Source organism: Hyperoodon ampullatus, assembly GCF_949752795.1.
Source record: "Hyperoodon ampullatus genome assembly, chromosome: 7".
Classification (NCBI taxonomy): Eukaryota; Metazoa; Chordata; class Mammalia; order Artiodactyla; family Ziphiidae; genus Hyperoodon; species Hyperoodon ampullatus.
Genome location: NC_136920.1, coordinates 5,691,533 through 5,716,524, shown reverse-complemented (window position 1 = coordinate 5,716,524; position 24,992 = coordinate 5,691,533). Strand labels below are relative to the sequence as shown.

Below are 24,992 nucleotides of genomic sequence, written 5' to 3'. Positions count from 1 at the left end.
CAGCCTGACTCCACCCCTGCCCTGTCTGCTGATCCCCCTCTCGCTTTCTGGGTCAGGACGGGCACATGGGAGGGAGCAGCACCGCAGTTCTCACCGAGGAAACCAGGTCCCTGTGCCACCGGGGGAGCACAGCTCTGGCATCCTGGTCCCTGTGTCCCCAAGAGGCGGAACAAGGGTGCACGGAGGTGGACAGGCACGAGCCAGGGGGACCCCACAGTGCCGTCACCCCCCGAGTCTGCCCAGATAGGGGCATATCCCCTGGAAGAGGTGTGCAGGGTGGGGTGGATTCCCACTGACCCAGACCCTTCGGGGACCCCCGCTCCGCCCACAGAGCCGAGTTCAGGGAAACGAAAGCAACGTGGTTGAGAGACAGACTTTGAGAGCCCTGCCAGCTCAGCCCCTGCCCATGGGGGAGGTGGGCGCGCACGACACACGGCCAGCCAGCCTCCCCGCCTGAATGCAGCAGGCTTTTCTCTCTGCCGAGCCGAACGCGCCCTGGAACCGCTCCTTTGATGGGAGGGTGGCCGGCATGCCCCCGGGTGCTGGTGAGGCCAGGGCAGCCCTCAGGACTAGCTGCCCGAGCTTTGCAGGAATACGTCAAGAGCTGTTCCCAACCTGGCAAGAACACGGCAGCTGGGAGGGATCCTAGGAGGACCCGCACTCCTCTCCAGACTCCGGTGGTGGGTGATGGGGCCACCCAGTGAAACCCCTTCTCAGGCCGGTTCTAAGCAACGTGGACCAGCCATGCCAGTGGGCGCCACTAGAGGGCGACGCAGGCAGGCGCGTGCAGAGTCTCCAGGTGAGGCAGGGCACCGGGACAAGCTGCAGGCGGACGGGTTCCCGTCCGTTCTGGACCCTCTTCCCTCTTCTAATTTGCACTCAGGTTGGCTGGCTATCGAGGGCTGGCTCCACGTGGGAGGCTGCCCTGGCCCACAGCGCAGAGCCCAGGCCCGGGAGGAAGCTGCTCGGCCAGGGCTGGCAGAAGCCCAGGGACGGGTGTGTGGGGCTTGGGCAGCTGGGGAGGCCTCGGCCCCATCTCGTCAAACCTACACCCGAGGGTTTGGCCCGAGGCTGGTTCTGGCCACGTGGAGGTGCCCATCACACTCCCGGCTGAGGCTTCTGGGGCCTCAGGTGGGCATTTACGGGCTCTGCCTGAGGGAGGGGCGCTGAGTGGTCAGAATTCCCCGTGGGCAGCGAGAGAGGAAGGAGGGGGTGAGGTGCGGTGGGCAGCCAGGGGGAACCCCCGCCAGATGCTCAGGATGCTGGGACTCCCTCGACCTGGCTGACCTGACGCCCTCCACTTCCCCTGACCCTTACTTTGCCCAAAGCCACAGCCGTCACCAGGATGACCTCCTCTGCAGCGGTCAGAGGGTCTGTCAAGACGCCCTTTACAATGATGACACTAAGGCAGCCAACACCTCTGTGGAACCTACATGGGTCTCAGCACATGGTGGGTGCTACCTTCAGCAGCATCCTCGTCCCAAACCTAGAAGTCCCCTTTTACATATGAGAAAACAGAGGCACAGAATGGTTAAGTGACTTGCCTCAAGTCACACAGCAGGTAGGAAGCAGAGCTGGATGCAACTGGCGGTTTGGCAGCTACCCACTGAGACAGGATCCAGACAGATGGGTGCGCGTGGGGCTGGGGCTCTCCCCTCCATGACTGGGGAGTATCCCAACCCACCTCCGGGTTCTGTGATAACCAGAAAGCGCTCTGGGGGCACCTGGGCAACCCCGAGGCTGGGAGTCGTGTCCTCCCTGCAAGGGTCCCCGTCTGTCCCAGGCAAGGGCTGGGCTCTGAGCTGTGAAGACAGAGATGGGATGGAGGGTTCAGCTGCCTCCTTGGGCCCCCACAAGGCCCAGGGGCTGTGCTGTGGTACCCTGAGCGCAGGTACCCCATCACTGGGGCTGCGTGTACGGCCGTGTCCACACCTGAGCACAGGCATGAAAGCAGAGAGCCTGCGTGTGGCTCAAATGCCACCATTATCCTGGTGACTAAGGGGAACCAGGGTGCCTGGCAGGTCCCTTTTATGACACGGGAGCCTCGGGGGCAGGACCCCAGCCACTCAAGGGGCTCCTGTCAGGGCGTAGCTGCTGTCACTGATGAGTGAGCAGATCCTGAGCACACAGGCACACACACACATGCGTGCACATCCGGACACACGTGCACACATGGACATGCAAGTGCACACACACAGGCACACAAGTCCACGCGCACACACACCATCACACAAATGCACGCACACACACACAAACACAATGCACACATGGACACACAAGTGTGCGCACACACACACACACACACCCTCAGGACATCGGGGTCCCTGCAACACGCCAGCTGCTGTCCTCTCACAGCAATATTTCGTTTGCAGCTTTTCCAAGTCCCTGGCCACCCTGCCTTCGGTATCTTATTAGATTTTGTACTGGAGGAAGGGGACACACTCTCTTCAAAATTACAGTCATAATTCCAGCTAACGGTGTGAAGTGGAATTTGAGGCCTTGGGGGAACCCTTTAATTTAGCTTTATGCCGCTCGGCAGCACCTGGGACTTCTCCCTTGGGTTGACTCAGAGCGAGAATCTAGACCAGAGAAAGGATGGGCTCTCGGGTGTGAGAATGAGACTCCAGGGGGGAAACGCGGATGGGCTCCAGCGCTGATGTTGGCCTCGGGGCGCTGGCGCCGAGAAGGGGCCAGGAGACCGGGGTCGCCACAGGCCCGCTCTCCTCACGCCCTCACAGCTGCAGCCCGGACACCTGGCCTGCTGCCCCCGGCCACAGCAATCGGCCCTCTCCCAGGACCACGTGAAGCACTGAGCCCTCCACCCGGTCTGAGCCCGGCCGCCTCCTTGACATCCCCGATCGGAGCTGGTGGGCGTGGCATCGGGAGTGAACATAACTGGCCAGACTCGCTGCAGGCAGGCGTGGTGAGCCCAGGTGACTGGGGCACGGTGGGATGGGGAACCGGGTCACGAGGCAGAAGGCCGGACCAAAGGGGACATTCAACCCTCACCAGAAACACCACGGCAGGCAGAACACACCAGTGTGCCGGCTCTCCCTGGGCCACCATGGGTGAGGACAGAGTCCAAGGAGGACAGCCCTCATGACCTGCCCCAGCTACGTGACCCAGTCTCAGTGCTCTCATCTGGGAAACGGGAGGCTGCAGGGTCCTCTGTGGGGAACTAGCCAGGTGGGCTGAGGTGCACGGAGCAGTGCGTGGGTCCACATGAGATTGCAGAGGCGGTGACGGGGTCGGAAGGGGTCACTGCTTTCGCTGCTTCAACCAGCACTGAGGCCCCAGCAACGAGCCCACCCCCAGGGAGTCTCATCCTAGCCTGACAAACTCTGAAGGCCACGTGAGGAGGTGGACAGTGTGCCCGGGAGCTGGAACTCTGGGTGGGAATGCAGCCCCCCTGACTGCTGGGGAGACAGGGCAGTCAGAGGAGGCCCGAGTGAGATGCCTGAGGGGGGTCCATGCTCTGGCCTATGCTGGCCTCGTTTCCTCTTCTGGAAAGGGGACGGAATGGGGTTCCCGCCCCCTGGGCTGCTTCAGAGTCTGCCGGGACGCTCCCCCTGCCCCTGCCTTGTGGGCAGACACAAGAGGACCAGCCGGGGCTGCTACTGAGTCTGGTGGGCGGGGGGTCGTCAGGCTCCAGCACTTGGACGTGGACCCCTCGGAGCCTCACCTGTGCCAGGGTTTCTGGTGGCTACGAATGTGAGGGCTCATTCTGGCTAAGGTGCGTCGAGAGTAAACATGGCCCCTGGAGGAACAACCTAAATATCTATCGACAGATGAATGGATAAAGAAGATGTGGTACATATATACAATGGAATATTACTCAGCCATAAAAAAAGAATGAAATAATGCCACTTGCAGCTACATGGATGGACCTAGAGATGATCATACTAAGTGAAATCAGTCAGAGAGAGAAAGACGGATACTGTATGTTATCATTTATACGTGGGATCTAAAATATGGCACAACTGAACCTATCTGTGAAACAGAAACAGACTCACGGACATAGAGAACAGACTCGTGGTTGACGAGGGGGAGGGAGTGGGGGAGGGAAGGACTGGGAGCTTGGGATCAGCAGATGCAAACGATTATACAGAGGATGGATGGACAACAAGGTCCTCCTGTACAGCACAGGGAACTGTATCTAATCCCCTGGGATAAACCATAATGATAAAAGAGCATCCAAAAAAGCATACAAAAAGAATATATATATATGTATAACTGAGTCACTTTGTGGTACAGCAGAAATTAATACAACATTGTAAATCAACTGTACTTCAATAAAACAAACAAAGAAACAAAGAAAAAAGTGTCCTCTGGAGGAGCCCTCAGTCCAGGGCAGGCTGGTGCCCTTAGCTCCCTGTCTGTCCACACTTCACTTTTGAGACCCAGAAGCCAAAGCACAGGGAAAGGAGACGGGCTCCAAACACCAGCAGCAGCCCAAGCCACCCCGGCCACTCTCCGATGATGGTCTGAGCCAGGGCAGTTGGCAGAATTTCGGTTTTCAAGTGTTTTAACATCTGGGTTGGAATAAAACAGGTGTTCTGCTCAACCTCTGGCCCCGCCCTGAGTTCTAGAATCCAGGGGCTCCGAGCAAGGAGGTCTCCCTCTCCCTGGTCCCCACGGGAGCCCACCCACCCAGCCGCTCCTTACCCGACGTGCCAGGGCTGCCAGGGCCTCTTGCCATCCTCGCCAGCGCCGCCCAGCCTGTTGAGCGAGGGGGATCGGCTGCGGGGCCCGGAGGTGTAGCTCCCAAGGGTCTTCACGGCCCCGTCGGGCCTGCTGGGCATCTGCTGCAGCAGCTGGGGCGAGAGGCTGCGGTGGGGGCCGGCCGAGCAGACGGCCCAGTCAGGTGCGCTGGCATTGAGGTTGTTGTCGCTGTTGGAACGCAGCAGGACCCGGGGGGCGGCCAGTGTGCTGGGGGGCCGTCGCCTTCGGTTGGAGTACGCCGGGGCCTCTCGGAAGGGCACTGCGTCGGAAAGAACGCGAGAGGCGGGTGAGGGCACATACGGCACCGTCATCGAGGCCCCCAGCCACCAAGGACACGGACACCGTGAGTTCTGCACCGATCCCCCCACGGGACACTGCCATGTGCAGAACTCACCCCGACACAGGAGCAGAGACGGGTGGAGACCAAGAGAGTCTTCCTTCCCCGGAGGTTCAAGCCAGCACTTGAGATGGAAGGGACACAGGGTCCGACTTCCATCCGGGTGGCGCCCAGGCCCTCAGCAGCCCAGAGACCGTGTAAGGACGGGCCGCCCCATCGCACATGACAGTCAGGACCCTGAGGCGGCCATGGAGTTCCTCCTCACCATGACCTGAACTGAGCCCCTGTGTGTGCTGGATGGTGTCCTACCTCCAAACCCCTATGCTGAAGACCTAACCCCTGGGACCTCAGAATGTGCCTGTATTTGGAGATGGGGTTCTTTAAAGAGGTGATGAAGGTAAAACGAGGTCACTAGGGTGGGTCCTAATCCCACAGGACTGGTGTCCTTATAAGAAGAGGAGAAAAGCACATAGACACACACAGAGGGATGACCCCGTGAGGACACAGGGAGGAGACGGCCGTCTACACGCCGAGGAGAGAGGCCTCAGGAGGACCAGCCCTGCCCACACCTGGATCTCGGATTCCAGCCTCCAGGACTGGAGACAGGGATTGTCTGTGGTTTGAGCACCTCAGACGCCCCCAGCCCCCAGCTCTCCTGGTGGGAATCAGTCTCTCCCGAACCCCACTGGGCTCCCTTCTCTACCCTTCAAACTGGGACCCGGCAGCGTGAGACAGGAGGGGGTGGACAAGCCTCACCATGCTTCTTACGAAGTTCTAGACCAGAGGCAAGGCCCCCACTCTGTGAGATCAGTACACCCAGGGACTTGGAATGAGGACACTGCCCACGGGGACCGTGAGGGCCGGAATCCACACGGCCGGTGCCCTGGGCCAGAAACAGAAAGTGCCTTTTCCAAGAAGAGGCGTCTAAAGAATCGTAAGCCTCTGGGTTGCAGGGGAAGCGACACGCCAATTCTAGCAGCAAAGGACACGGACCTCCTTCGAGCTGGCTGCCCCAGGCTGAGGCCCAATACACGAGGTTGTGCACACTTTGGCCAGAAGCCTGGGCTGCCAGTCCACAAACCGGCCTGAGGGGCCACGGGAAACACACCCCCTCCGGGGGGGCTTATCTGGACCTGGGGAAGCCAGCATCTCAGAGGACGGCATCAGCAGTTCAGGACGGAGTCCTGCACAATCCACCACCCCAGCTGCCCAAGGTCAGAGGTGGTGAAGTTCATCATGGAAACGAAGTATAGCAACCCCCTGCTGCCAGCCCACTCCCACGCTGAAGGGCAGGGCTGACGGGGACAGAGGTGGCGCTGGCAGGGCTCACGGGGACAGAGGTGGCGCGGGCAGGGCTCACGGGGACAGAGGTGGCGCAGGCAGGGCTCACGGGGGACAGAGGTGTCACTGGCAGGGCTCACAGGGGACAGAGGTGGCGCTGGCAGGGCTCACGGGGACAGAGGTGGCGCGGGCAGGGCTGACGGGGGACAGAGGTGGCGCGGGCAGGGCTGACGGGGGACAGAGGTGGCGCGGGCAGGGCTGACGCGGGACAGAGGTGGTGCGGGCAGGGCTGACGGGGGACAGAGGCGGCGCGGCGGGCAGGGCTGACGGGGGACAGAGGTGGCGCTGGCACGGCTCACGGGGGACAGAGGTGGCGCGGGCAGGGCTCACGGGGACAGAGGTGGCGCTGGCAGGGCTCACGGGGACAGAGGTAGCGCTTGCAGAGCTCCATTGAGACAGCTGTGACCAAGTGCACCCCTTTGCCACCTCCCTGGGATGCAGGGCAGTCCTGGGAAAGCAGAGATGCGGCCACAACCCAGGGGAGCCACACAGAAACGTCACAAGGCTTCCTGAGGACACACACTGAGAATCCACAGCTGGCTCCTACAGTCGTGAGAACTTGGAAATGACCCATGGGGGAGGTCACACTCTTTCCAGCCGCACCCTCACGCCAACCTGCTTCCTCTGAAGCCTGTCTGTCGGGGCAAGAGACACTATCACTTGCATCCTCAAAGCAAAGGAACTCTTCAGAGGAACGCTTCAAAGCCCGGCCGGGAGGGAGATGGAGTGGGAAAGGCGTGCTCCGTGGACCCCTGTCTCCAGGGCCCAAGAGGCTGCCCTCTCCAGGGCTCGGCCCACGAGGAATCAGCCCAGGCCTTACCCCACCTCCTAGTAAAATCTCAATTTTGGGAAAAGTGCCGGGTTTGTGTTTGCTGGTCACCGGGGAGAACCTCATCCATGTCACTCCCTCTGTCAGTGTCGGATGGAGGCCAGAAGACTTCTGGAATGACAGAGGGTGATCTGAGCCCCGCCCCGCAGAGGAGTGGCCGGGGGGGCAAGGGGTGGGGTTGCGGAGACCTTGCAAAGGACGGCGGTTCCAGGATCTCCGAGTGCAGGGAAGCTCTCCATTCACAGAGTCCGCTGGCTGCAGGACCACAGCACCAGGAGGAAGCCAGCCTCTCAGGCAGACGCTTGGGGTAGAGCTCCCTCGGGGTCCTGGCTCATCCTCCTCGCCCCCCACCCAAGGACAGGCCTGGGGGACCGGGGGGAGGGGGAGGGGTCACCCCAGCTCAAAGGGGACACCCCGAGACCAGGAAACGCCCACACTCCCTGACGCGAACTTGGGCCGAGCCTCCCAGCTTCCCTGACCCTACCTACGGTCAATTCTATTTTTCTGACCAATGTAACTGGGTACGTACAGTACTAACGCCCTTGACAGAAAGTGATGGAACTTGGGGGGGAGTCCTGCCAATGGCTAAGAAAGACTTACAAGGGAAGACAAATCGAGGGAAGCAGAGAGCAGAGTGAACAGAACACCATACCCCCAACTGAAACACTCATGCTGTGCACAGATTACAAAGACCAAAGTCCCAGAAGGTGAATCTGGGTTCATCGTGTAAGCAAACGAGGACAGACAAAGTCTGTTTTTTCTAAACATTCCTGAGAACCAGGCGGAAGAGGTCTTTCTGAGAGTGGTGACAATTCACATGGGGCAGCTGCCCTTGGAAGATTAAGGGATAAAAGAGCTGGGACTTTTGCAAATACATTCTGCCTGAGGATCCACCGAGTTACTCGGATGGAATCGCCTAGGTGACATCAGGGTGAACATTCTAATGAAAATTATCTCGCTTAATTACCAAGATTCACATTAAGTTCGTTTCCTATGCGGTATAATTGGAAATTTCTTCCATGTTTATTTTATGGCTTGGGCTGGGAAATATCTTTTTAATCCCTCTAAACTCACGTCTTCATAAACCTCCTGATTTCATAAAACAAGAGCTCCCTGTCTGACAAACTAACTGGAACCAGCCGTGGAAATGTTGGGGGTTTTCGTGTGAAAAGGGTTAGAAATAACTCTTTTCCTGTCTGAAAATAATTAATATTCCACCCAACTGTTTCCTTCTTTCAGGCAATCTGCAAACTCTAAGTGGGTGGATATTTTCTTAGCTGTCTTCCATGCATTTACTTACACGTTTCTTTTCCACAATACAAATCACACAAGGTATGCAAAAAGAAGATGCACTTTTAAAGTCTACCGCGCTGCATTTCCCATCCGCTCCCTGAAACTGCAACCCGGGGACGGCCAAGGACAGCCGAGCGGTGGTTTTGAAAGCGTCCACCCGGCCGGGGCGGCCAGCAGTGTCCTGACCTTCCTTACTCCTGCCCAAGTGCTCAGCATATGCTCCAGGTAGCGGACAGACCAGAGTCAAACTTCCTATTTTCCCCAGGACTTAGTTCCTAAACTGCCCTCTGGAAGCACCAGGGATGCACATGCCACAATTCTGCAAAGGGGCTGGAGACTTAGGAAAATAACAACAACAACGACAAACCCCCACCACCACCCCCCCGGCACCTTCAAGTGGGTTAAAATTCCAGACCAACTACAACAAAGCCCTATCTCCCACCAGAAGTAATTACTCCCTTCCATGACGGGGATAAACAACCAGCAATTTTAGGGGGAACGGGAAGCCCCAGCTCCCCGGGAGAATCGGTAGGAAACTGCTCATTCCCGTGCACCACGCATCCTACAGCTCGTTCCTTACCTTCCTTCTTGGTGAAGGCATTTAACAAAGACTTCATTTTCCCTCCGACTTCGGCAGTGGTCCGCTCATTATATAACCTTCTCGGATGGGAGGAAGGGGAGGAGAGCCGTCCGGCCCCTGCGCTCTGGAGCGGCTTGGACCCGGGGAGCGGTGGCGGGCCTCTGGGCACTGCCGGCTCCCGAGCACAGCTGGGCAGGCCAGACCCAGCATGCTGGTGACAAAGCCCACCCCATATCCTGCCTGTCAGCTGGGAGCCAACTGTGCGTAGACTGGGGCTGCTCTCAAAGCCCGCGGCCTCTCCCCGCGCCCGTCATGTGAGCGGTGGGTGCCACCCTGCTTTTGTGATCAGTGCATCGGGGAGGAGGGTCGGCATCGGTGAGCCGGAGGCCCCCCCCGCCCCCACCGCGCGATGACCCAAGGACCCTCCGGCTGGGGCTCCGGCCACTCCCGCTCAGAGGCGCCCGGGGCTACATAGCATGCACTGTGCTTCGCTGATTTTCATTTTAAAGAAAAAGCCAAGTGCTCTCCAATGCCGTTTGTCCGCCAGCTGATGTGGGGAGCCAGTCGAGGAGATAAAACATCCCGGTTTCAGATACGCCGCGCGCCAGACCCGTGTTAACTGGGTGGCCGGTGCCAGCCTTCTGGAATTTCTGAACATGACCCAGATTTCCATTGGCAAGAATCACACACAAGGACCCATTGCTTCTCTGGCTCCCCCCGTCCTCCCTTGGAGGTAATGACCCTGGAGAAAACAGGATTTCCACCCACCCTCCTTTTTTTTTTTTTTGAAACAAAAGAGAGATAAAACAAACTGCAGCCCGGCCACGGCTCGCCCTAATTCCAGGCAGCTGATAAAAAGGAGCGTTTTCAGAGCCACATTGCACGTTGCTTACAGAGGTCCGGGAGACACAGGGAGAGGCGACAGGGAGAAAGTTCTGCCCGTGGGAAACACAAAGGGAGGGGCCGTGGCTGGCGAGCCCCACGGCAGGTGGAACGGGGTTATTTCTACACAAGGAGAAAGGTCTTCCCGAAAACTAAACGGAGCATCCCAGGGAGCGGGCTCTGCCACCCGATGCATCTGCTGCTGGGGCTGTAATTAAGTGTGTGTTTTTTCTGTTGCTAAGAGAACTGCTTCTGAAATTTGAAAAAAAAAAAAAAAAAAAAGAGCGAGCGAGAGAGAAAGATGGGAGGAGATGAGGGAGGGCAACGGGAGCCTGTAAGTTGAATTCCATATGGTCGACATGCTTCGTGCCAACAAAAATGGCAGCGTAAGCACTGGGAACATCTCCTCACGGGATGCCCAGGCTGGCGGGACGTCCCAACAAACGGCCTCTCCAGGGTAGCGAGAATGGAGACTGGGTGCCCTGTACCAGCCCAGCATTTGAGCATCATCCTCCTTGCACTCCCACGACGCCCCATCGCACAGCTCGGAGCTGCCTTCAAACCCCGCCCCAGGCGACCCTCCCCTGCCAGGCCAGAGCCCAGGCCATTTCTGAGACCTGCCCCAGGAGACATCTGGCCGCTGGTGCAGCTTATCAACAAAGACCCCACGATCTGCCCCTCACCACTCACATCCCTGGGGGACAGAGGTGGCGCTGGCACAGCTGGATGTCCTTGGACCTTGGTGCAAGGCTGAAAAGCTTCCAGAAGCATCTCTCTCGGATGCAGAAAGCGTCACCAACAAGGACACAGCTGCTTCCACTTGGGGGGGCCTGCAGCTCTGCCACTGGGTTTACTCGCCAGGGGTCTTCAAGGTGGGGATGTCTAGTTTATCGGGGGTGTGTTGGCCATCTGCCCCGGCTGGGACAGGATGCCACAGGGACCGTGAAACTAGGGACTTCCCCCGGAGGCCGGGGTCCTGCCACGTGGGTCCCAAGCGCTTGCCCAGCCGGGGAAACCCTCTGGGGAGTGGGCGGCTCTGCGGTGCTCAACCCTCCCTCCATCTGCTAGTGATCAACGCTGTCTCAGAGCGTGAGCCTCCTCCCGCACCGAGTCCCTGCGACAACCTTTGCTCTGGCGCTGCCACCTTTGCTGTCAGCAGAGTGCGTGTGTTCCGGGGTTGATGGGCGGCGACCTCGCCAAAGGCCAGAGGTGCCGGGCCATCGCCGGCTCCCCTGCTGTGGACCTGGGGCGGAGCCCTTGCCGCCGTGCTGGGAGCAGAACCAGAGATGCCCAAAGAGCATTTACACGTGGCCCAGGTGGGACAGCCCCCAGCCCGCCTCCCCGTCACTGTGTTCAGAGTGACCCTCATGGTGCGTTTGTCCACAAGTAGGAGCAGAGTCTGGAAACGAGGGGGCCCTCCCGGCTGCCCACCCGAGAGGCGAGCCTTGCTGAGACAGACCCTGTAACCAGGAAACGGGCTGGCTGGCCCCAGGCAGAAGGGTAGGCGGGGCTCTCCATCACCCCTCACCCCCCCCACCAGGGTCCACGTCCCATTGCGCGTGTGGACCCGAGCTGTGCGGGCCCAGGGGATGCAGCAGTGGTCAGGACACAGAAGATTCTGGCTCCCTCCCAGGCTGCATGAGGGGCGGGGTGGGGGCATAAGAGCAGACTTTGGACGTAACAGAATTTGAGGAACCCCAGGAAACACCCCTTAGCCAAAGGATTCCCATTCCAGACACCTTCGGTTCTTCTAATAAGCAGACAACTCTTCCAATCACCCTTCCAGGAATCTGAGCAAACAATTCACCAAGACTAGGAGCCAGAGCTTAGGTTCATGTGCAGACCTACTGTGTGCCCGGCCCCACAGACCAGGCTCTGCCCCCACAGAAATCCTGCCGGGGTTTGGGGAGGAGGTGGTCCATTCCTGACCTCACCCACCTCGCCCATGTAACACCTCCTCGCCACTGGCAGGCATGCTCTCCTTGAATACTTCCAGCAACAGGGAGCTCACTACCCGTGTGCTGGTTCTGCACCCATGTGCACCAGTCTCCTTTACTGTCACACAGACAACATGCCTGCACCTGCCACATACTAATTGGAAGGGAAAGCCGAGGCATTCGAAGCACAGACTTCATCTCAACAAATAAAGTAGGTTTGGAGGTGTCGGAGCCCAGCCCAAAGATGGCTAAGCTTTCCTCCCATCAACTCCTAGACCCTTTCTTCCTACACGGGGTCCTTTCACGGAGCATCCAAAGTGACTATCAGAGGCTGTGCTGGTCACATTCCTGCTGACTGAGGTTTGGTTTCAAATGGATTTCATTCCAAACGAGGGGGAGAAGGGAGAAGAAGAATTCTGTGTCCAAGCTGGGCTGGGCTGAGGCGGGCGGCAGGTGGCAGGAGGTGGGGACCGGGATGCTACCTGGTGAATCTGTCCACCTGCTCACCCACCCGTCCGCCTCAAAGGATAAGTGAGCATCTTTTGAGTTGGGGCCTGTTTGAAAGACAAAAAGGCAGGAGGAGGGATTAGATGGAGGCCTCCCAAATCAGATAGCTTCCAGGAAGGAGGAAGGTCACCCCAGAATGAACCCCAAGCTGTCAGCCTTCTGGCCTGGCCCTTTAGCATCACCTCAGCCCCACCCAGCCCGAGTCCAGTGCCAGGCCCTCGGTAAGAAGTAATAAACAAATTATAAACGATGCGTGACACGGCCCCGTCCTCCCGTCCGCCCCATTCCCCTCCTACCCCGACCTGCACAGCTTTGGCCTCTGCGCTCCCTGCCCCCGCTCGCTCTGGCCGCCTCCCAAACCCTCACTGTCTAGGCCCTTCATCTGCCACATCTTTTGACAACTGCCTTATAACAGGCTGAAAATAATTTCATTTTTCCTCTAAAAAAGGCTCTTTGCACATCAGAACATTTCAAGACGCTCTGAAGTCCTGGCAGGGAGGATGCGCCAGGTATCATAAACAAGCCTGGTGAGAGTCTGCGGGGCCGGTGGGTCTCAGGAACGTCGCCTGCTCGGCGTGGACAATCAGCCCACCTCCCCTCGCCGCGCCAGCCGGCGGGGAAAGAGCCCGATGAGGGGAAGTGGGCCAGCATCTGATTTAGGGGCCGGCTCTGTGTCTTACTGCTTGGCGGCCATGGGCTGGTCAGGCACCCCGGCCCTCGGTTTCCCCATCTGTAAGGTAGGAATAACCCAATGCATTCCCAGTGTTGGCTGTGGGATCGCATAAGTCATGTTTAGAGCACAAAAAGGGGGAGGTCAGCCTTCTGGGGTCGAGTCCCAGTCCCTTCACCTCCCAGCTCTGTGACCCGGGAAAGTCACGATAAATCTCCATACATTCATTTCCTCTTCTATCAAGGGGGATGTGAATGGTGTCGCCACACAGGAGGTGAGGATCAAATCAATATCTGTAACAGTGCCTGGACTTGAAGGTTGCCATGGCTAAATGTGCAACTGCTAAATAAATACATTTAACTAAAAAAAAAAAAATCTGAGTGAATTCCAAGTCAACCTACCTGGCACCCACCCTGCCCCTGTGTCTGTGATAAGCCCTCCGAGTTCTCTCAGAATGCATTTACATGGCCTCTTTGGGTGCCGCCTCCTCCAGGAAGTCTCCCGGATGGATCCAGTCACTGGAGAGACACCCCCCACACCTGCCCCACCGAGGGCCGCCAGGCCAGCAGTCCACCCTGGGGACCTTCCCGACTCCAGGGAACATCAAGCTTCCTGAAGCCAGGTCTAGTGTCCAGCTCCCCTATCGGCCTGCAAACGGGGTGTGCTCCCACTGCTGTGGACATGAGTGAATGAATGAACCGGAAAAGAGGGAGGTGGCGAGTCCAGCTTCTACTTTGTTCTGAGTGTCCCCAGGCCCTTCTCCAGGCCCCCAAGCTGGTCTCCTGGGTTGTACTGAAATCGCCTCCCTTCTCTGCCCCACCCTACCTCCATCCACCCCCATGTCCGCCCAGGCCCTGCCCAATCCTTGGAGGCCAAGCTGCCCTGATGGGCACCAGAGAAGGACAGCCCTGCAGGGCTCTCGCCCGGTCCCCACGGGCAGGCATGCTGGACATCAGTCAGGCCAGTGTCCTCAGTGTCCTTGCTGTGTCTGCAGAGTCCCCACCCTCTGTCCCACCTGTCTGGGGGTGGGGGGAGCTGGGGCTCATTCTTTCAGCTTTTGCGCTGCTGCCGGGGCTCCAGGCAACCCGAGGCACGGCCAAGGCTCTGATTCAGGAGAAGCAACGCCACGGGGCCAGTGGGCGTGGGCTCAGGGTGGCGCCGGCTCCATGGAGCAGCCACACGTGGGCTGGTTACCAGGCTGGCCACACAGCTCGCAAGCCTGGCTCTCTGGCCCCCTTGGCACACGGAGAGCCACCAAAATCCTTTGGGACCTTCCTCGTCTTCATCAACAGCCAGAGTGATCTCTTCAATAAGACCCTGGCTGACCAGCTGGCGGGGCTGGGGCTGGGATATGAATGTCTCCAAGGCCCTGAAATCCCAGAGATAGTGGCTGTTTCCCTTCTCTTTCCAGGCGGCCTGGGGATTCACTCAGGCCCCGCCTCCTACTTGTGGGGGGTGTGGAGAAGGGAGAGCTGGCTGGGATGGAGACAGGGGCTGGGTAAGCAGGAGAGTCCCTGAGTCTATCTCTGCCTTAATGCAAACTTGCGGAGGCGGCTGTAGCCTCTCGACAGACAGGAGGCCCATGGGGAACTGAAAAGAGGAAACGAAACTCCAGAGGGTCTCAGTGGCCCACCAGCCCCGCCCTCCACTTTATCTTACAGAAGCGAAAACCAATTGCTGAAGAGGAAACTGTGTGTGCGAGAGCCTCGCCCAGCTCACCAAGCCAGGATCCGGGAGGCAGCAGGTCCTGGGGGGCTGTGGGCTAGACCCGGATTCTTCCTGCTTACTCCCCACCTGATCCAAAATAGCAGACCTTGCTTCCTTTCTGTGTTGCTTTAGATAACTGCAATTTTAATATTAGTAGGCAACATTTCTCCATCTCACAATAATTGTTAAATGAATCATACTTTTATAAATAACAGGAGATATAAAAAGGAGTCTCAGCAATAATGCGGGGTTATCTTTGAACAAAGATGTAGGTGTCTGCAGGATTTGTAACGTTCCCGTCAGCTGGGGCCACAGAGGGAAGCTTTGCTCCTGAAGGATCCATTGAGGCCCCTGGATAATCGGGTAAGGGGCACCGATGAGGGGGCTTCAGAACCCCCCCGGGGTGGGGGTCTCTCCCCAGGGCGGTCAGGCTCCCTGCTGATGGGAGCAGGGGTCAGGGGCTCCGGCAGGGTCTACCCACCAGTCCTGACTCAGTGCTTTAGAGTCAAGGCCAAGGTCAGAGCAGGGACAGGGAGAGGGGCTGTGGAGGGTTGAACTGGGGCTGACCACACAGAGAGTGAGGGTCCCCAAGGTGCATTCTGGAAGGACCGCAGACTCCAAACCTTGCCTTTGCCCCTCCCACCGTGCAGCTTCAGCCTGTGCCCCAGAGTCCTGCAGAGACACTGCATGCCAGGCAAATGCTCTCCCCGGGTGGGGTGGGGCAAGGGGCAGCACTGTGGCTTAATAAAGAAAGCAAGAGCCACCCTGGGTGGCCCTTCTGAGAGCCCAGCGATGGAGGACATCTGGACTTCCCACAGGGGAAACTGAGGCTCAGGGCACTGAGACAAGTCACCAGTGCCCACCCTGCCCAACTACTCAACGGAACCACCCTCAACCCCCAAGGCCAGACGTGGACACCTCTTCCGGAAGCCTTCTGGGTGCCTGGACACTGGGGACTGCACTGCAGGTGCCAGGGCCCCACAGAGTGAACCTCTGCAGCCACAGACGCCCACATGTCTCAGGACACACTGAAAAGTTAACCACACACAGAGCGATTTGTTGAAAGGCAGCCCCTGAGCTGGCTGGAGGGTAACCAGAGTGACCACGTGCTAGAGACAGAAGGTTATCTCCCCCAAATTCATATGCTGAAGCCCTGACTCCCAGTGGGATGGTATTGGGAGGTGGGGCCTTTGGGAGGTGATTAGGTCATGAGGGTGGGGCCCCATGATGGGATTAGTGCCCTTATAAGAAGAGGCAGGGAGAGATATCTCTCTCTGCCACATGAGGACACAGAGAGAAGGCACCATCTGCGAACCAGGTGGTGCGGCCTCACCGGGACCTGAACTGGTAGGCACCTTGATCTTGGACATCCAGCCTCCAGGACTGTGAGAGATAAATGTCTGTTGTTTAACATGCCCTGTCTGTGGTGTTTTGTTAGAGCTGCCTGAACTTCAAAGACACTACATGTGGCAGGCTGTGTCGCTCTCCCTTACAGGCCCCCAGGGGTCCTCATGCCATCACCTCCGCTCCCCCTGCTCCTCCACACCGCCCCTCCCCCCACAGGCCCGTGCCAGCCCCTCTCGGTGCCCTGAACACCCCTCTGGGCCTCACCTCTGCTGTCTGGCTGGCTTCTCTAACTCCCATCCTTCAGCACTCACTCTCGAGGTCGTCGCCTCATCCCAGAGGTGTTCCTTGACCATCCTTTCTAATAAGGCAACCCTCTTATTCTCTCTCTTAGCCCCTTGTTACTTTTCCTTCATTGCACTTCTCAAAAACTGAAATCACACCATTTGTGAGTTTGCTTATATTACCGTATTTTATCCATAGGGACTGTGTCTGTCTTATTCACCACTTCATCACCAGAACACAACTCAGCCTCCAACTAGATACCTGTGCTTTTCTACCTTGATTTGATAAATGAATAAATGAAAGAATGGCACTTTCCTACCTCACATCCTGGACTTTGTCATTGAGGCTTTCACTGTGCTTGTCTCACTACATGAAATATCTGTTTCTAGAACTCTTCCCACCATGAACACCTCCACCCCACAGCTGGAACCTTCTGGAAGGCATGGGTGGGGGAGGGGCTTTACACAGGATACAACACAAGACCTGGCACCAAGTGGGAGCTTATAAATACATGTTCCAGTTATTTGAGGTCCTTGTCTGCCTATTAACATCTGGGTTGTCTCTGGGTCTGCTTCTGTTAATTGAGGTCTCCTTTGATTACATGTCATGCTTTCCTGCTTCTTTGCTTGTCTAGTCATTTTTGATTCTATATCAGCCATTGTGTTTGATATGTTGTAGAGATTCTGCATCTTGTTATCTTCCTCTGAAGAGTGTTGAGTTCCTCTGGCAGGGAGTAAAATTATCAGCAGAACACTTTGTCCTATGAAGGCATGGCTTTTAGGCTTTTTGGGGAAATCTCTGTTGGTGTGGTCCTTATGGGAGGTCCTGACTTCTGGGGCCCTTCTTGGGCTCTGGCAGAAACAAACTCCTCTAATGAGACAGAACTCAACTCCACATTGTCTCCCCTTGGCTCGCTGAGCTTTAAGCTACTGTGTTCCACTGGGACCCCTGGACTCTCATTTTGCACATGACAGTTCAGAAGTCAGTCAAGGATTTGAGGGGGATTTATGTGCAGATTTGGGGGCTATCCACTTTCCAGCAACTCCCCCTGCCCCCCCATTTCTAGCCACTCAGGTGGCCCTGACCCTGACCTCCAACCGCTGGATCCTCAACCCAGAGAAACTCACTTTCTATCAGGGAACCCCCTCATTCACGAGGGTCTCACCTGGAGGACTCCCCCTCTGTCAAGGGTCCTGGCCCCTCTGGTTCCATCTGCTTTCAGTTACCTATCAATGGCTAAAAGCAGTTGTTGTTATTTTTATATATTTTGTCTCAAGTTTGTCATTGTTATCAGCAGGAGGGTTCGTCCGACCTGAGCTGCTCTGACATTACTGGAAGGTAGAAGTCATGGGTTCATAAACATATATTAAGCAAATAAGCATCTCCCCAACTGCCCACCTGCATGCACACACAGTACGTGGCAGTGAGTCCCTGATCTCTGTGTCTAGAGGCAGCAGGTATGTCCGTTGGGGAGATGGTGAGTGTGTCAAAGCAGAGACAGGCCAGAGTGAGGAAGCCTGGGTGTGCCTTGACCACTGACCGTGGAAGCCAAGACATGCAGTTGTTCCTGGCACCATGGGTGCCCTTGCAGCCTGGTGGGAAGCATCACAGACACTGGGGAGGTTTGTTTCAACACAAGAATCCAGCCTTTGAAGGTTTTGGGCCCCCACCTTTTAGATCAAAGTGTTAGCGGATCAAAACCTGTACAGGTGCCAGGGTGCCCGGAGAATGAAGTGCTCGTGACAGCCCTGAGTGAGCACTGCGATGGTCCCCGTGTCAGTCCCACCAGGGTTCATGCCCTCGGTAGCAGGTCCTAAGGCAGGTTTGTATTCTGTGAACTAATTAAGCCTCGGTGACTGATTTCACCTTCAAATGAATTCCTTCCCGGGCCGAGCTGGCAGCAGAGCTCGATCAGGTGCCAAAATCAGGCAAACCCCAAGTCCAGGCAGAACCCAACCGCGAGGGGCAGGTGAGGAGAGCAGACTCTGGTGGGCCAGCCAGTGGGCCGTGGCCTCGGAAAGTAAGGTGAAGAGATGCGGACGGCGGCTGCCTCCCATGAGCAATTTGGGATGAGCAGAGGGAGGGCTCTGAGGGCTGAGGCGGTGGTCGTTTCTCCAACATTAATACCCGCATCATCACTGTAGCCCCCCACTCTGAACGCCCACCCAGCGCAGCCCAGGGCCGGGCCTGTCACACATTCCGTTCTCTCAACAGCCAGGTGAGGTGGGTCCTTTCATGCCCATTTTATGGACGTGAAGATTGAGGCTCAAGCGGTGCCAGAACTCACTCAACCCCGTGCCCTTCACTCTGAGGCAGCGCTGGCCTCACTTCCACCTCTACCTCAACGTCAAAGCCAGCCAGTGGTGTCCCGACCGCTGGACAGGAGAGAGTGGGGTAGACCCTGCAGGGGGAGGGCAGGGGGCTCACCTTGGGGGCAGGTGATGCTGAACGGGGAAGTCAACTGACTCACCTGTGTGTGTCCTGATCCCACCTCTGCTTGGCTGTGGGTCCCACCTCCCCTGGGCCTCAGTTTCCCCATATGTCGAATAAAGGGTCAAGTAGAATCCCCACTAAAAGTCCTTCTGGCTGGCAAACCCGAGGACCCTGTCAGCTCTGTGGAGCATCCTTCTCCAAGAGGAGAGAGGGTTCTTGGAGCTGAGTGGCGCGATTTCGGGGGAGCTGGTCAGCCACACAGGGAGGCTGGGGCCTGCAGGCCATGGGCACCCCCCCAACCCCGACAGGCCAAGGACAGAAACACAGGATCTTCAGGGCTGCTGGGCAGGGTCCCACTTGGCCACCTGGGCCCTGGGGTACCTCTGAGACTCAGGTCAGGCCTCCCCGGGTCAAAGGGACTTGATGGATTTCACTGGGGCCCCACAGACACCTTGGCTTGTTCTGCTCTCTTGCAGAAATGTAGAAAAGATGTGGGATCCAGAAATAAGACAACAGTTACCACAACAGCAAAAGTGGAAGCAGTAGACAATGACTGCTACGCGTCTCCTATCTGTCCCTTCTCCCCACGACCGTGCCAGGTGGCAACTCCTCCCCGTCATGCACTGCAGGAGGCCCAGAGCACTTCAGTCATCTGCCTGAGGTCACACAGCTTGGCCATGGTGGGGGGGTGTCTGCCCTTAGCCCCATCCCTGACCCCGCAGCTGATACTGAACCCAAGCCCTGCAATTCGATGTCCCAGAAAGGCCTGGAATTTCAGCCCTGACCTGGGTGCTTGCACCAGCGCCTGGGATGTCACCAGCCCCCGGGATGTCACCAGCCCCTCTGCCTGTCCTCCTCACTCACTGGGCGAGCCAGCTCCTGCGGGATGAGGGGCCTGGCGGGGGCGGGGGAGGGTTGGGGGGGGCATCTACCTGTTTCTCCTGTGCTGTCTCCTACCTCGTCCGGGGTGTCCAGCCGACACACCCATCTACGTCAAGTCTCAGTGGCTGCCACAGCCTGGGCAGCCGTCCCTGGAGCCCACCCCACCCCACCCTTCAGTCCCAGAGGGGACCACCCCCTGCCCTATCAAGTGGTCCACCTGCAACCACAGCCCTATTTCCCGGCAGGGTGCCATCCCCGTGGGACTTGGCCACCTTCTGTGTGTCCCCCCATTCACTCGGGGCTCCTGCAGGATGGAGGGACCTTGTCTGTCTCTCTCAGGTGCCCCGCTGCCTGCCAGGGCCACCACTGCTGCCAGACCACAGCGGGACAGCGAGGCTTCAGGTGATGCTCGTGTAGCCCTTGGGGACTCCCAAAGCACTTGTACACATCCAACATCTCATTATGTTCTGAAAAGACTTTCAAATCACTCACTCTTTTTAAATTAGAAGAGAGTTTTGCCTTCCCTTGATTTGGGGCCAACACACAAGCTGGAAAGAGAAAGCCATTCTGGGGGAGGAAGCACCTTTTCCCCTTGGGGCAGCCCGGGCTGGCTCTCAGAGACACCATGGGCGGTCCCGAGGTGGTCAAGATGTGGGTCACAGAGCCCCAGGGCCACAGTGGCTACTGCAAGGGCCCTGCCATCCGCCAGTCCTGGTTGCACTTGTGCCGAGGTTTAGCTGTGCGACAACAGACAGGCTGAATGACCTCTCTGAGCCTGTAAGTGGGGCTCTGGTGGCGTCCTTTGCACATGGCCTTTCAGAGGCCCCTTCAGTGGGAGAGAAGTGGGAGGAGGGGAAGGGTCTTCAGCCCTGCACCCCTGGGTCCTTCGGCCGGGTGTGGGCACCTCTGCATACCTTGCTGACCTGAGTCCAGGATTCTCTGCTTCATGGGACCCGGCTCCTTCTGGGAGGCAGGGGCTCACTTCATGCTCAGGGAAGAAGCCAAGCCCTGTCTCAAAGCTAAAGGAAGCTTCGCTGTAAGCCTCAGGGGTCAGCAAGCAGGGCTCCCACCGCCCAGAGGCCCAAGAGGCGGGCAAGGTCCCTCCATGCCACACTTCCCTGAGCGCCGTACTTCAGGCCTGGGCTGGGAACCAGGGGACTGCATATACATGTCCCTGTGCTTCCACCTTCGGTCCCTAAATTCCATCTCCTTGGATGAGTGGCTGTACCACCCTCATCTTCCTCCAGGGCTGGGAGATTGGGCCTCAGTGAATCCTTCCCCAAAGACCCCTCAGCCTTCCCTGGGAGGAGCCATGAAGCCTTTGCACCCCCCGTCACTCCCCAAGTATGTGTTGGGGGAGCACCCCGAGCTGTTCAGTGCCCTCTCTACGCCCAGCCCGGCCGGCTTTCCTCCACGTCTCTGGACAGAAAGAACCTCCAGCACCATCATCCCGACTAACCCGTCCTCCACGGCATCAGTTCAGCTCATGCATACTCTGCTTAAAAAAAAAAAAAATCCAGCAAATGCCCCATTTTCCTAATGGGGTCAGAAGAGCACTCCCTTGTGCAGAGCTCTAGCTGTTCAGAGTCACCACCAGGCTGTTCTGTTTCTGCCTGAAACGGTCATGCAATTCCGCTCCCTAAACTCCGAATCTAGCCCACCATAGAGAGCCGCATCTTCCAGAAGAATATTGTTTGTTTTTGTTTTAACATCTTTATTGGAGTATAATTGCTTTACAATGGTGTGTTAGTTTCTGCTGTATCACAAGGTGATTCAGCTGAGACAAATATTGTTAAAAATGCCATGCACACTTTCCAGTGTGGCACAGACTTGCCCACTTCCTAGGATTCAGACACACCCGGAACAGCTGTGGAGGTGGACTGGGTTCTGCATTCTGCCCTTTAAAGTACTACCTAGTGCCCCAGCAGTATGGGTCAGCCCGCTCCACGTCACAGAATATCTGGTGAGTCAACATGGCAAATTCCTTAGAGTCAGGCTGAGATGGTTTTTGGCTTCTCGCTTTTATAAACAACGCTGCCGAGAACATCTTCACGCCTGTAGTCCCCCCCTTCCTCTTTCAAGTCACTTCCTCTGACTCTATTCCCAGGAGTGAGTGGAATTGCCAGGCCGAAAGGTCTGAATGTTTCTATGGCTCTGGATACACTTTTGGTAAATTGCTTTCCCCAAAGATTTATACCAGTTTATACAAATGGGCAATTGGAACCACATTTTCTCTTAAAAGGAAAAAAAATCATTTCTGGAGTGAGAAACAGAGAAAATGTGTCTCAACCAGGCAACGGTACATTGAGAAAAGCAAGAATATCAGAGTGCTAATAAGAGCACTCGTACCTGGAGTGGCTTATTAGAGGGGATATGATCCCACTCTGAGGGGCACACCACCACCAGAGGGTTTCTCCTTCCAGCAGAGGAGTGGGCTGTGGTATAACCCCAGCCTCCCCAGGTCACCAGGCAAGTCCATGAAGCTTCTCCTGTTTGGCTTCATGAACTTCCCAGGGGTCTGCTTATCAGCACAGACCGAGCTGATGACACTGGCCTTACTGGAGCAGGCACCCAGGGCAGGAGGCTGTCATGGCCCCAAGGGCACAGGTGGAGCGATGGGAGATGCAGTTCATGACGCCCCCGTGTCATTTGCACAGACTGCTCCCAGGAGTCTGAGGCAGGATTCGGAGGAAGCTGATGAAACTGAGACCCCATTAGAAACAGCACGTATGTGATGAAGGAGAGAGAGATGCCCAGTGAGATTAAGAATCAAACAGGTGGCCCTGAATGAATGAATACACATTTCCTTCCCATAATTACAGAGAGATGGAAAACAAGGGACCAGAACAAAGGAGCAAAAGACAGTGCATTTCCAACTAGTTTGCACTGCGGTCTGAAAATAGATGCAGTTCGAGGTGGTGCTGGACTGATCTCGCCAGCGCTTGACCCCGCGCTTCCTGCAATCGGACTGCAAGCAATGCTCAGTGGGCAGGAAAGCGCACAGATGGTCCCTGTCTCCCCCCGGGAAAAAGGTGGCCTAGGGCAGCGGCCAGGAGCCCAGGATACCGTCTGGGTGCACAGCAACCCTGAGACCGGAACTGGGTTGCGTGGCTTTTGCAAAGTGGAGAGGCAGGGAGGGGGATTGGAGGGTCTGGGACATGCCTTTGGGAGGACGGCGGTGCTGTGCAAAGTCAGGGACAGAAAGTGGGGGAGGGACCTATCTGTCTGGGCAGAAAAGGACGGCGCTACCCTTCGGTGGGCTTCCTGGGGGAGACATCGGAGCCCTCAGGGTCTCAGGCTGCTCATCTGGGAATTAACAATAACAACAATGGTGGTGATGATGCCGGCTGACACTGACCCGCTGCTGACAAGGCCCCAGCCCTGCTTTAGCACTGCGCGTGCCTCATCTCAGCACCCAAGCCACAAGGAGTCATACTATCCCACTGACACCAAGGAGGTAACTTCAGCTCAGAGAGGGTCAGTAACCCGCCCAAGGTCACAGAGCTGGGATGCAAGCCGAGGCTCGGACTCTGCTCTCATTTAAACCCGCACACACTCTGGTGCCTGGAGGACCTACGTGCAGTGGGTGCCGCGGGCACCGAACGGGTTGATCCAAACGTGGAGCCTTTGGTGCATTTCCTGGTGCAGAGGATGTGCCCCGGGCACACGATGGGATTTGGGAATTTGTCTGGGTTTGCAAAAGAGCACTGCGCCAGGGGACCGGGCCTCCTTCTCCTCTCTGAGGAGGTGTGACCTCAGCAGGGCCAGCGGGGTCCTGGAACAAGACGGCTGAGCCCTTGGCTTCATGGGTGAGGGGTGCAGGCTGACGCAGGAGGGGGCCTCCACCCCACACAGGGTCTATGCGGGCCTCGGGGAGACTGAGACACCGGCCTCTGCTTTAGGTCTCACGAGCCGTTCCGTGGAGTCAGGGCTCCTCTGGCAGCTGGGATGGGATGTCCTCCCCTCCGCCAACACCACTCTGATGACGGGGTCCCCCAACGCAGCCTTGTCCCTCAGGGCAGCGCCTCTGCTCTGTGTTCTTAAGCAAGAAAGCAATGCCAGGAAGCACAGCCGTCCACCTCAGAATCTGCTGTCGGTGTTAAAAATGCGGGGCGTGCCTGGCTTCCAGATCACGTGCCAAGGAGGGGACTGCCCCTCACCCCACCCGACACAGGCATCTTGAATTAACTTCAGATTCCTCTAGAAAGGGGTCAGGCAACAAACCCTGCCCGAGCGTGTCTCTGCCCGTGGCCGCCGCCGCACCTGGTCTCGCTCTACCAAGTGCTCAGTCCCCACCCTCGGCCCCCCGTTAATTCAGCCCAGGGCTCAGGTTCACAGATGCAGCGTCTGAGCCATCTGAATGCGCCTGGGGTCTTCAGATCAATGAACTGACTCGGGGACTTCCCTTCCCTGGTGGTCCAGGGGTGAAGACATCGCCTTCTAACACAGGGGGTGCGGGTTCGAGCCCTGGTCGGGGAGCTAAGATCCCACATGCCTTACGGCCAAAAAACCGAAATATAAACAGAGGCAATATTGTAACAAGTTCAATAAAGACTTTAGAAATGGTCCACATCAAAAAAATCTTAAGGGCTTCCCTGGTGGCTAGTGGTTGAGGGTCCGCCTGCCGATGCAGGGGACGCGGGTTCGTGCCCCGGTCCGGGAAGATCCCACATGCCGCGGAGCGGCTGGGCCCGTGAGCCATGGCTGCTGAGCCTGCGCGTCCGGAGCCTGTGCTCCACAACGGGAGAGACCACAACAGTGAGAGGCCCGCGTACCTCAAAAACAAAAACAAACACAAACAAACAAAAAATGAACCGACTTGGGTCTGCCTCCCCCTGAACCCTCGTAATCTGGCCTCAGAGTGGGTCACCTGGGAAGGTGTGGACCAAAGGTGAGGGCAGGGCTCAGGGGGCACCGGGGTGGGGCGCCGGGCTGGGGGGAACCGGCCAGCGTGGGGCACGGCTTCCTTGCGGCTCTAGCAGGCCTGGCAGGGCCCGGGTGCAGGAGGCTGTGCATCCACTTTCAGCTGCTGGAAAGAGAGTGTAGTCCGTGGCTCTTCATTTTACAGCCCACGAAGCAGAAGGAGGGGCCTCTCCCAGGACAGCGTTTCTCCCCGAGTCTCTTAGCTACGGCAGTATTATTACGACTTCCTAAAAAAGAAGCCGGCACCCTGGATTTCTACATGAAATCTGATTTTTTTTTTTTTATGAAATCTGATTTTAAACGCCGCGACTAGTTACTGT

At 57.4% G+C, this 24,992-nt stretch overlaps 1 protein-coding gene across 1 annotated transcript in view; it reads right to left on the bottom strand.

The window, feature by feature from the left end:
* Positions 1–24,992, bottom strand: part of SHANK2 (SH3 and multiple ankyrin repeat domains 2) — a gene marked incomplete at both ends in the record, with an annotated part of 469,126 nt that overhangs the window by 283,350 nt on the left and 160,784 nt on the right. The window contains one exon of the mRNA XM_079709253.1: positions 4,666–4,981. Coding sequence (XP_079565379.1) covers positions 4,666–4,981 — 316 coding nt within the window. The remainder of the gene's footprint in view (positions 1–4,665; positions 4,982–24,992) is intronic.